Source organism: Chaetura pelagica, unplaced genomic scaffold (genome assembly GCF_000747805.2).
Source record: "Chaetura pelagica isolate M959 unplaced genomic scaffold, ChaPel_1.0 scaffold20, whole genome shotgun sequence".
Classification (NCBI taxonomy): domain Eukaryota; kingdom Metazoa; phylum Chordata; class Aves; order Apodiformes; family Apodidae; genus Chaetura; species Chaetura pelagica.
In genome coordinates, this window is record NW_009951958.1 from 2254952 (window position 1) to 2267843 (window position 12892).

Here is a 12892-nt window from a genome sequence, read left to right on the forward strand (position 1 = left end):
GTTCAGCAGATAATTTTAATTCCTATAAGATAAATTTTAAAAGCAAGCACTTACTGCTATCCGTGTCAGGGATGCCTTGACTGCGCTCCATTTGTCCCGTCGTCTGTCTATGATGATGATGAATCCAATGCTGGCAGCCTCCAGACTGCAGAACAGAAGGAAAAAGTATGCTGGGTTACATGGAGATACTCCCGTTCCAAGGAAGTGCACTGCAGCAGAACAGCCTCTGTCAGATCACCCTCTAAACCCATTATGAAAATGCAACTTACAGGAGAAAGAATGATCTTTAGCAGAAATCCTTATGATAACAAAAGCCAGCAAATTTTCGCTTTCCAGGGGAAGGTTAACAGTGTGCACAAAACAGGAATATTTTATCTGCTCACTCTCTCAGCTGCTCTGCTGCAAAACCTAGGTGATACAAATAGCTCAAGATCAGGGATTACCCTGTGCTGTATTGAAGGCAAAACCCTCAGATCTTGTTTTCTCTGCAAAATAATTCAAGTTATTAGACACCCCACTTCAGTCTTCATTCTCCGAGTAGGCTGACATCCAACAGGGGCACTTAGCTCCAGGGAGTCAGTATCTCCCTACTGTCACCACCTTGCCTGTGTACACAACACCTCAGGAATTCTGATCAGACAAAGCAGGAATTGAAGAGATAGCTTGCAAAACACAAGCTGGTTCTAGGGTTGCAAGTCATTCAAAAGTATCCTTTTAACACACGGGCTAGAATAACAGTTACTACTCCTCCTCAGTGCTTTCAAGGAGAATCTATGAGGCACTGATTTGATGCTCCATCCCATGTATGCAGACCTCATAAATATCCCATGTACCCTCTCTCTCAAAAACCCCACTTCGGTGTGCAGGGTCACCTGGGTACATTGCTGGCTCATATTCAGCCAGCTGATGGTCAACACTCCCAGGTCTTTCTTTGCTGAGCAGCTTTCCAGCAGTGTTCTTCCCCAGGCTGCAGCATGGCATGGGGTTTTTGTGACCCAAGTGCATGACCCAGCACTTGGCCTTGTTGAACCTGATACAATTGGCCTTTGCCCATCAATCCAGCCTGTTCAGGTCTTTCCATCTTTCTATCCTTGAGCTGCTCAACACTCTCTCCCAACTTAATATTGTCTGCAAACTTACTGAGGGTGCACTTGATCCCCTCACCCAGATGATTGATAAAGATATTAAACAGAACTGGCCCCAGTACTGATCCCTAGGGAACACCATTTGTGACTGGCCACAAACTGTATTTCATTCCATTTACCACAAAGATCACAACTCTTGGTCTTTAAGGTCAAGAGAAATTGTATAAAATGTTTCCTTGCTCCTTTTTACGTTGCTCATACAAGAAGCATCTCAGGAATACCATTTTCATGGGTCATTTTGTACAAACTCATTTCAAGAATCCACTGAAAAGCACCAACAACACCAACTCTTGAGTTTCTACTGCAGCTTTGCAGAATCAAGAACAGCAACTTGGAAGCCAAAGTGTTGTGCAAGTCTAGAATGCTGTGCAACTGTTCCTAGTAGTTCATGCTGGTACTAGGAAAACTTGCTCAATTTCCCACTTCAATATTTTTACAACATTCCTCTGAGAATTACACAATGTAATGACAATAGATGACCTTTCCTCTTGAGTAGTGCAACATGCAGCTCTTTATGCAGAGGACAGAAAATGTGTTTGCAGCAGTATCTCCCAAGCACAGGGAAGATAATTTACCAGTTTCTCCTTTTATATGTATATAAATATATACATATTATTCAATAGTGTTCCAAGGAACTATTCACAGTTCTTCAAATTACCAGAAAAATGAGTAATGACAAGAACCATGTCCCACATTATGTTTCTTTGTCCTTGCAGGGAACAGGATTTGATGCAAATATCTGGTTAACCAGAATAAATACAGAAAATGTTTTTTGTGACTAATTATTCCAAGAGAACAATGTCACAATTCAACATCCATGTTGCTTACGATGTGTTATTGAAACTGGTCTATTGTTTAGAACAAAGTTATTAGTAATGTAGTAAGATGTGAAGGAGGACTTAAGTCAATGTAATCCTCCTTTCAACACTTAAGTTCTTAGATGACCTTGGAAAAAGCTGTCTCTTCAATATGCTCTATATTTGTTTTACAGCCTCATTTACTTTTGAGAACCATGTAAAAGCAGCAGGAAAACTGGAATGTTAGAGGACATAATTTGAATCAAATGGATCACCAAAGTTCCACCTCTAGTCAAAACAAAGAGAATATTGTTATCAGCATTTAATTATGTTTTGAGTTCATACAACCCATTTGTAGCTGGTGAATCTCTCACAATAATTGGACACATGGAATCAGATTCAAAAATTACACAATTCAACTGAAAAGAGTGATTTATTACAAAATGACTGAAGTAAGCGTGTTAGATGAAGTTAACAAAATGCTGGTGTTAGTCTAAAGAAATATATCATATAACTAGTATCAGGTTAATAAAAATGAGAAAAATCTGTTCTTCACAAAATGTATGATGTAGTATAACTACAAGGAACTATATCCATAAGCACCATATTCACACAAGCTGACAGCACATAGAAATTGCCCTGTTTTGCCCATTTGCCTAGTTTGAGAAACCAAAAGTTTTCCAAAAGGAGTGTACGTGGAGGATTGAAGGCCTAAAAGAGTTTGGAATCAGACCCTTATAATCACACCTTGGTGAGCAAACTGCAAGGGAAGTAACTGACAAAACAGTATCTGCCAAAAGCAGCAAGTACAACTGTGATTTAAGCAAACACAAAAGGATTTTTTGCCAAGTAAAACTTGCTTCTGTGCCCCAGAACTAACTGTTTAAGTTCCAAGGGATCTGCTGTTTTTTAAAGTACATGTCCATGATTGAGCAGTTAATTTTCTCAGATGTTTTTCTGCACAGGGTTTTGTATCAGCTCAAAAGCATCCAGGCAACACATGCAACACATGCAACACAAAACTAAATTAATAGATAATAGGAACAAAAGTTTATTAAATACAGACAGGAACAAGAATATGAAAGAGTGAAGCAGCAAGGACATTTTCTTATGAAATTAAGCTCAGCAAGAATGGCCATGGGGGTGAGGAGAACTGGGAATAGCAAACACATGGGACCGGGAGCATTGCTTATCAGTGGCCACTGCACATCACAGTGTTGCAGGCCAGTTAAAGAGACAGACTGAGGAAATGAAAGATTAAATAGATACTTCTATGACTTGGAATTAAATATAAGAGAGCAAAGGAGAGCAAAATACCACTGAGCATGCAGTCTAGCTGTCATGGGGTGCTACTCACAGCTCTCCCCCTCCATGACCAAGTATAGGAACTGCAGCTAGCAAAGACAAAACCTGCCAATCAGTCATGCCTGGCACAGGGGGCTAAGAGAAAAGCACAGGCCAGAATGCTTCATTACACACAGTGCAGGTACAATCCTAGCTGGAGAGGAGTATGAAGAACAAGCCAAGGCATGAGATTTAAGAGAGCTTTGTCAGGATAAAATGAGAATCAGGGCATTAAGCAAACAATTCAGGCACCTATTGCAGTATATATAACTTACAACATTGAACTTACTGCACTGACTGACATTAAATGGGTAAAAAACGGAGAACTGACTTAAAACTTACACAGTCTGAAGAAGGAGAAAAAGAGTGGGAAGATGAAAAAACAATATGCTGCTGAAAGGCAAAGTAGCTGAGCAGAGCACAGAAGAAAATGTGGGAGAATATCTGTATTACTCAGAATTACTCTAGCAGACTATGCAAAGGTGAGCAGCAAGAAACCATTCAGATATATACTCTGTAGATCTTAGCTGCTACCAGTTAATGGATGCAACATGACAAGTGTCTAGACAAAAGAGGTACCTTTGGACAACAGAAAACTTGTAATGTGCCTGTAGTCCTGACAGAAGGCTAGCCCTCAGCCTTCTGCAATGTTATTCCCTGTTTTTCACCTTGATGTTCAGGATGGTGTCAGTTGTCTTCACTGAGATAAGCCAAGGGTATTTGGATATTTGGTCTTCTGCTTTGGTTGTGTGGGGTTTTTTTACTAGATATGACTGATTTAAGACCTAACCTTAGCAAGGGAAACAGGGAGTGTCAGCAAGTGATTCTATTTCAGTCAGCACTGAAACAAAAGGCCATGCCAAGGTCTGAATGTTATTTGGCACTAAGGGATGGATGCAGGCAAACAGCCGTGGCAGGAAACCTAGCCATGGTAGCAGCATCAATACAAGTAGATTAGAAATTGCCCTGTTTTGCCCATTTGCCTAGTTTGAGAAACCAAAAGTTTTCCAAAAGGAGTGTACGTGGAGGATTGAAGGCCTAAAAGAGTTTGGAATCAGACCCTTATAATCACACCTTGGTGAGCAAACTGCAAGGGAAGTAACTGACAAAACAGTATCTGCCAAAAGCAGCAAGTACAACTGTGATTTAAGCAAACACAAAAGGATTTTTTGCCAAGTAAAACTTGCTTCTGTGCCCCAGAACTAACTGTTTAAGTTCCATGATTGAGCAGTTAATTTTCTCAGATGTTTTTCTGCACAGGGTTTTGTATCAGCTCAAAAGCATCCAGGCAACACATGCAACACATGCAACACAAAACTAAATTAATAGATAATAGGAACAAAAGTTTATTAAATACAGACAGGAACAAGAATATGAAAGAGTGAAGCAGCAAGGACATTTTCTTATGAAATTAAGCTCAGCAAGAATGGCCATGGGGGTGAGGAGAACTGGGAATAGCAAACACATGGGACCGGGAGCATTGCTTATCAGTGGCCACTGCACATCACAGTGTTGCAGGCCAGTTAGAGACAGACTGAGGAAATGAAAGATTAAATAGATACTTCTATGACTTGGAATTAAATATAAGAGAGCAAAGGAGAGCAAAATACCACTGAGCATGCAGTCTAGCTGTCATGGGGTGCTACTCACAGCTCTCCCCCTCCATGACCAAGTATAGGAACTGCAGCTAGCAAAGACAAAACCTGCCAATCAGTCATGCCTGGCACAGGGGGCTAAGAGAAAAGCACAGGCCAGAATGCTTCATTACACACAGTGCAGGTACAATCCTAGCTGGAGAGGAGTATGAAGAACAAGCCAAGGCATGAGATTTAAGAGAGCTTTGTCAGGATAAAATGAGAATCAGGGCATTAAGCAAACAATTCAGGCACCTATTGCAGTATATATAACTTACAACATTGAACTTACTGCACTGACTGACATTAAATGGGTAAAAAACGGAGAACTGACTTAAAACTTACACAGTCTGAAGAAGGAGAAAAAGAGTGGGAAGATGAAAAAACAATATGCTGCTGAAAGGCAAAGTAGCTGAGCAGAGCACAGAAGAAAATGTGGGAGAATATCTGTATTACTCAGAATTACTCTAGCAGACTATGCAAAGGTGAGCAGCAAGAAACCATTCAGATATATACTCTGTAGATCTTAGCTGCTACCAGTTAATGGATGCAACATGACAAGTGTCTAGACAAAAGAGGTACCTTTGGACAACAGAAAACTTGTAATGTGCCTGTAGTCCTGACAGAAGGCTAGCCCTCAGCCTTCTGCAATGTTATTCCCTGTTTTTCACCTTGATGTTCAGGATGGTGTCAGTTGTCTTCACTGAGATAAGCCAAGGGTATTTGGATATTTGGTCTTCTGCTTTGGTTGTGTGGGGTTTTTTTACTAGATATGACTGATTTAAGACCTAACCTTAGCAAGGGAAACAGGGAGTGTCAGCAAGTGATTCTATTTCAGTCAGCACTGAAACAAAAGGCCATGCCAAGGTCTGAATGTTATTTGGCACTAAGGGATGGATGCAGGCAAACAGCCGTGGCAGGAAACCTAGCCATGGTAGCAGCATCAATACAAGTAGATGTACCACGGAGAAATTCCACTCATGTGTCCATCCAGAGAAAGGAAATTTGTTTAAAAACAAACACACATACACTCTATCAATGTTTTCTCAGGGTCAGTACTGTATTATCTCTATCCCCATCATGGAAATGCAGTGGGGTTTCTCCAGTTCTCTGAAAAGAGGGATTTGAAGACAATCCTGCAGAGCAGATAAACATCAAGCTCATCTTCAAATAAAATTGTGGTATATTTGCCTAGATCTACAGATGTCTGGCACAGAGGTTCCCCTTCTCTGAATGAAATGTGTATAATCAGTGTAGCTGTTCCATCCTCAGCTCTGAATTCAGGCCTCAAACACTGATTGGAGGAGATCAAGAGATGTCAAATTTCCCAGCCTCTTCTGGAAGGACAGTAGGGCATCTGCTTATCAAAATAGTTTATCTATGTGAATTGAAAGATAAAATAATTCTGGTCTTGGAATAAAGCAAATATATGAGTGCTTTCTGGAGCTCTCTATTGTAAGTGTGCATGTATAGAGGTATGCCTGTGTATACACCATGTTGCTCAATGTTTGTGGTTGTGTATGCATGTAGACCCCTTTGGTGGAGCACTCTCATGAGCTGGTGTTGAACCAGATGGAAGATTAATCAAATTTAAGAAGTCTCACTGGGATGAACTTCCATCCTGGAAAGTAATTATATTTTAAAGCCCAGAAGTGCAAGGTCTACTTACAGCCCACCTCAAAATACTATAGCATGCCTCTAGTATTTGCTAGTAAAGCATATTTGCTCAGCACCATGAGCAAGAAGATTAATCATTCCAGAGGGACTTAGAAAGTTACTAACTCACTGAATGATGTCATTTGTGATGATAGTTGTGGAGATGAGATCTATCATGAACCTTATTCTACAGGACACATAGAAAAAGACACTACAGAAGACAGATACTCTCTCTACATTTGCCTGGGAAATTATGCTGAATTCTCCAGCTAACTAAGCTATGAACAAGGAAGTATTTTCTATGACATCTTATCCGATTCATGGCTGTTCCCCTTGTAACTCTACAAGAGATAGAGACTATTCTCTTTCCTTAGTCACTTTGTTTGATACTACAGACAGGCTTACCAAAACTTGTTTTGAGTAAGTGACTATTCAGTTTGATTTAAATGACCTGTTCAAGGTCAGTCACCAACTGGGATTTGAACTCTCATTTTCTGTGTACCAGGATGTTAGTTTGACTATTAGTTTTAATCATAGATCACACATGGTGGGATGTGAGTTTTCCAGGGAGTTTGCTTGTCTTCGCTACAGTGTTTCTAGAAGGATTGGCCACATTTCTTAGGTCACTACTTGAAACTTGCCAGTCTTCTCATAGATGGTGAGGCACAAAGATATTGATTTAGAAGAAGAACCTGAGCAGCAAGCTTTGGTTGTATGATTTATTAACATAGCATAAATAGTGGTTCTGTTTAGTTGCAGCAGAGCCTTGTTAATCTGCAGTTGGCTGGTCTATGCACAGAGTGTTCCTGTCATGCATCTCAGAAAGCAGTAGAGGGACTGATTTGTTACTTTCATCAGCCATACATCTTCAGCTAGAGTCTGCATCTGAGCCATTGTGTTCAGCCGCCTTTGAGGGAGCTATCCTTCAGGAATTTGACTAACTTCTTTTGAACACACCTGTACTTTTGGCTTTCACACAGGCCAAAGAAGCATAAAGCATTTCTGCCTATCATGTTGACAATGTAACATGCTAGTTCCCCAATACAATACCAAATACAAAGAACTGGCAAACTAGTTTTGTGTTTTTCTCAGCTGCTATTGCTGTTTTATTAACCCCAAAGCTGGTCATCCTCCTAGTCCCAAAGCTAGCGAAGAAATAGGTAAAACAGAGTTTCTTCTGGCAGAACAAAGGCTCTACAGAGCAGAGTGAAACAATAAAGCTGTTAAGTTCTCAGTGTGTGGTTTCTCTCAGCTTGCTTTGGCAACTTGGTATGGGGAATATATGTGGGTGAAGCTGGAAAACTTCTTACTCAGACTTGAAGGAGGCACGTTTTTCCCCTCATCATCCTCTAAGCACCTTTATAACACAAAACCACAGGAAATAATAAATCCCTGCTGTGCTTCTGACTAGCACAAATGGCCATGGTCCAGAGACAGGATCAGGGGACTGAAAAAATATTAAGCTCTTTTTGGATAAACAAGAAGTAATTCAGCAGCCATGCCTTAGTGCATTTCCTCAGAGCAGTGGAAGTGAGTTTGTTTGACTCTCCTTGCAGGCCAACAGCAAGGAAAACATCCTGGCTGTGGAGTGATCTCCCAGTAAATGAAGCATCAGAAAGCACACGGTGCTTGCCAGAATCCTGTCAACAGGGCACATAGATTGTTTTTTTGAAAAAGAGAAAACTTGCACAGGAAGATGCACTCAGAGAATAAGCAGTAAAAGGGCAAATAAGCAATTGGTTCCCTCCGGCAGCTACCCTTCCCTTGTTAAATCCAGTACCTCAGTTCTCACAAATAGCCCCTCATAGCTCCCTTTTGACCTGCTTCTTTACTGTTGCTCTTCAGATCTAGACATCCCCACACCTAGTTCATGACCTGAACAGAAAACCTGTCCAGTGCAAAGCCTTTTTCCCCTTAAAAATTTGTGAGTGGTTTCTAAGGCCTCCTGTACATACAAAAATTTCATACTGACTGGATGGATGCATCCTGGTAGCACCACTAAAAGCAGTGAGCCACTAGGGAGGCAGAGCTCTTCAGGAAATCAGCAGGCATTTGTGCTTAGCCTCACCTGGGAATGCTGGTTAGGTATGTGACCACATTCAGAAAATCTTCATCAGGTATGTCACTGAATCCTGCAAATTCTGGAAAAGTTATAATAGGTGCCCCATCCTTGCCTCTTCCTCCTGCAAAAGAGAGTTTGTAATGATTAGAGGGTGATGACATCCTCTGGGTAGACTAGTCAGTACTCAGATGGGAAACATTGGCACATCTCATTGAAAAGCACCCAGATCCAGTATTCATGTGATCAGCTTCCCATTTGATATTATAACTCACTGCAGTTTAATTACCTCAGTTTACTCAAGCTGAGATTCTAGCCTCTGCTGTTTATTCTCAGCTTTTTCATGAACCTCCTGCAAAATTCTGATTAAGAAGGTTCTTTGGCTCTTTCTTTCATTTCCAAATAATTCCTTGTGATATTACAGCACTTTCCCTATGTACAGGTACAGCACTCTCCCATTCCCTCTAGACATTAAAGGAAATGAAGCAATACAGCACACAGTCTTTAAATAAACACACGTAATCCATCACACAAGCCTCAGATAAATCCAGTCTTAGGCCTTTCCTTAATAAAAAACCCACTCAAAATGCATGGAGTATTTAATCAGGGAGTTTGCTCGTCTTATTTGTTTGCATCACGTTTCTATTGAATATGAGAAGGAAGGTCATAAGAAGCAAGGTCAAGAAGAGTTCCTGTCTGAGGGACACTCTGATCCAAATAGCAGTACTAAAACATGGTCAGAGCTATGGGAAACACGGAGCCAAGACTTCTACAACTCAGCAGCCTTTACAGTTATCCTGGCACAATGCTCAGCTCTAGAATATGTTGTAGTGGACAGCACAAACCCTGTTTACTTGCAGGACCAATACTAACTTGAGTCTGTTAATAAATCTGCGTGTCACTCAAACCACACAGAAGTTAAGAGGAGTTTTCTCACCAATTTTGACTAAAAGCCAAGAGCACACTAATGAGGCAGCAGCAGATAAAGGAATACAATGAAACAAAGCTTTTGTTACAGGTACCTTATTGCCTAGTGCTGCCTAGGGTACTAAAGTCATTATTTTTTCCCAAGTCTCTCTCCACCCTCTGCAATCTCCATGCAAGCCTATTTTTTGCACCAGGCTAAAGAATTCTCTCCAATTCCAATATGGAGTCTAGTCTTGCAGAATGACAGTTTTCCTAGTAATTCATAACAGGTTTCCTAGCCATTTATAACCCACAGAAAATTTTTGTTCAAGGAATATGTCCCCCTTGGTGAAGAGGAAGCTCTGAGACAGAGACAAAATTTCCCACACCTTCTTTAAGGAAAATATCCAATAAACTATCCCGATAAAAGCATGGGAGGAAACAGTTTCAGGGGGAAGGAAAGAAGAAAAAGAAAAAAACCACAACAAAAAACAAGCCCTCATTCCTCAAAAGTACCCCCTAAATCCTTGCAAATAAATCCTGTTTCCAGGCTGCTCCCATAGACCATTGCCTTTCCCTGCTGATAAGCACAGCTGATGCCACAAGCCAGTTGCTTCTGCTACTGCTTTGGTCATCATTGCACAGAGGTGCTCCAGTAATTCCTAACTATTTCTGTCTAGAGTGGTCAGACCCTTGCTAGTCTTGACTGTGACTCTTCCAGACTCAGTTGTATTATTTAAGGTTCCCTTGCTAGTCTTGACTGTGACTCTGCCCAACTCTTCCAGACTCAGTTGTATTATTTAAGGTCCCTTCTTTGTTGTCCAGCTACAGAGATCTGGGACACTGAGGAACACAATGTTTGCATGAAGTAGAAGTGAGAGCTCTAGAAAATTGGAACTTTGAACAAGGAAATCATTTTTCTTCTTGACATCTAATGACACGTGGCTTGACAAGGTCCTGCAGTCCTCACAAGGACTTTACCTTTAGCCCCTATTTTCCTTTCTGAAGGTCGATCATTGCTTTAATTGCATCTGAAAATGACTCAGTTATGTTAGTTCATCCACTGACTAAACTCACCCTGTTCGGGGCAGGGGGGGAAAGGCCTACTGAGATTCAAAAGGCTTCCAGCCAACATGCAAAGAAGGAATCCTATCGTTCATACTGCACTGAATTGGATTTTAAATGCTGGGCAGAGTCACTGCCTCCACACTGACCTCAGCATAAGGCCAAATGCTGATGCACAGCAGCTTGATCTCAGGACACTCTGGCCGCATGATCTGCAGTCAGCAGTGACACAGAATATGCTGACATGTGTATTCAGTCAGACTTTGCCCAGACTGCTGCACTCTAGAAACCAGGAACTTCAAACAGTGGGTATCCAGTCAGGATGGTTTGTTACAGATTCTTACTGACATCTTCTGGGTGCAAACAGTAATGGCCAGGAAAATGAAACTGCCTGTCTGCTCTCTCTCTCTCTTCTTGCAGAGTCCAGTGCATGCCAAGGTATTTCACAGACAATAACATGTGCACATTCACAGGGCTCCTGGGCACCACACCTTCCCTGTCACCTATTTCAGCTATGTGAAAATACCCTAAACAAGGGAGATAGAGTAACCTGGAATATTTTGGTTTAAAGCAGCAATATTTGCCCCTAAAGGATAAAATAAAGATTTCCCTGGTTCCCCTTCTTCAACACCTAATAGTTCACCTGCAGTTATACTCAAGTTTTTTTTAAACCATGAGTTTCACATGGCACTTCTAGTGGTCCTGCTGACCAGGGTATCTTTGTGTTCCTTTTATCTTCTCTTGCATCCACATTCACACATGTGCTCTTCTTCCCATGGTCTCTTAGTCTCTTTTTTCTGGAGGCAGGCTGGGGACACACTGTATGTATGCGTTGTGTATTTTTTGTCACAGGAGGTTTTCCTATAAAAAGCCACCCAAGAAATAAATCAATGTCCACTGGGAATACATCCAGAAGGATGTTTAGGAGAAGACTCAGACTTAAACTTTCAACTAAGAGCCAGAAGCTCCTTTTCTTTGACTAGGCCACACCTTCTTAACAGCTCTTGGGCTCCATCTCATGCTCCAAGGTGAAGGTAGCACTTCCTGCTGCAACCAAAACAGAACACTCAAGAGGTTCTTGAATACAGCTGTATTTCATAGAAGGAAATAAAAGGAAATCCTCAGTTCCTGCTGTATCATGAAATCAGGGTGAAGCTTGAGGAGTTTTGTGACCAGAAGTTGTTAAGTAATATGACCAGGAGAAAGCAGAAATATTTTAAGTGTTGGGTGGCAGGTAGCATAAATAAGAATGGGTTGTTCCTGCCCATATCTGAACCCTAAACAGTATTTGGGTTACAAGGGAAAAGAATCCATACCCATTTATCTGGCAAGGTAATAAGAGTGGATATTAAGGGATATAAGGGAAGCTCCTTGTATACCAAGGGTGCCTGTAAAACTCCTCTGGGTGAGAGAGCAGTTCCATATATCTAAATGTTAATGCAGTTTTTTTTTCCTGGCACTAAACCCAGCTTTGCTGCAGTATGCAAATTCCTGCAGAATGGGAGTTGATAAAGCTGCAGCCCTTTTTTTCTGGGCCATCAACCTTGCCTTCTAGACAGTAGCCTCTAGATTTCTTCCAGTGCTTGAAATACATTAACTGGCTACTCAATGTCTTCATTCAGTTCCACAGCCATAAGGACTAAGTGCATGGAATTTGCCCCCAAGGACTCTATATAAGATTATTGCACTTGCTGAGACTACACAACTCCCATGCTCCTGGGCATCACCTGTGAAAAGAGCCTAATTGGCATCCAGAAAATAGTACCACCAGTCCTAAGTAAGGCAGACAGAGACAGAGGAAGCTCCAGCAGCAATACAGAAGACTAAAAAGAGTAGCCCTCAATAAAAACAAACAAAAACCAAAAACAAACTGCATTTTAAGTAGAAAGGGAGGACAGAGGAGGGAGACAGAAGATCTGAAGAAAGGAGCCACATGAACACAGCACAAAGCTGCAGCAAGTCTGCTGTATTCAGCAGCGTCTGTTCAGGGAGATAAAGGGGCCCAAGAAGTGCCAGGAGCTTGATGAAAACCCAGAGCTACATGAGGCACTACCTGAGCTAAACAGCCTCGAGGGAGAAGCAAGGAATAACTTGAGTTTAGTGCAGTCAGAAAGAGAAACAAAGATAGCCTGAAAACAGGCATTAGTAGCACAGCCACGCCTGGCAGGTGTCTTCATGCTGTGCACAAGCCTGACACTGACTTGCAGCTCCTCTGCGCACCATCAGATGCCGCTCTGCAGAGCTCTGCAACCAACCCAGCAGTCAGCTCCAACACCTTCTGGCAGA

General features: G+C 41.5%; 1 protein-coding gene across 1 annotated transcript in view; it reads right to left on the bottom strand.

The window, feature by feature from the left end:
* Positions 1 to 12892, bottom strand: part of MCF2L2 (MCF.2 cell line derived transforming sequence-like 2) — a 139224-nt gene that overhangs the window by 105191 nt on the left and 21141 nt on the right. Inside the window, exons 3-4 of the mRNA XM_009999374.1 lie at positions 8645 to 8759; positions 55 to 145 (exon numbers count right to left, since the gene is read on the bottom strand). Coding sequence (XP_009997676.1) covers positions 55 to 145; positions 8645 to 8759 — 206 coding nt within the window. The remainder of the gene's footprint in view (positions 1 to 54; positions 146 to 8644; positions 8760 to 12892) is intronic.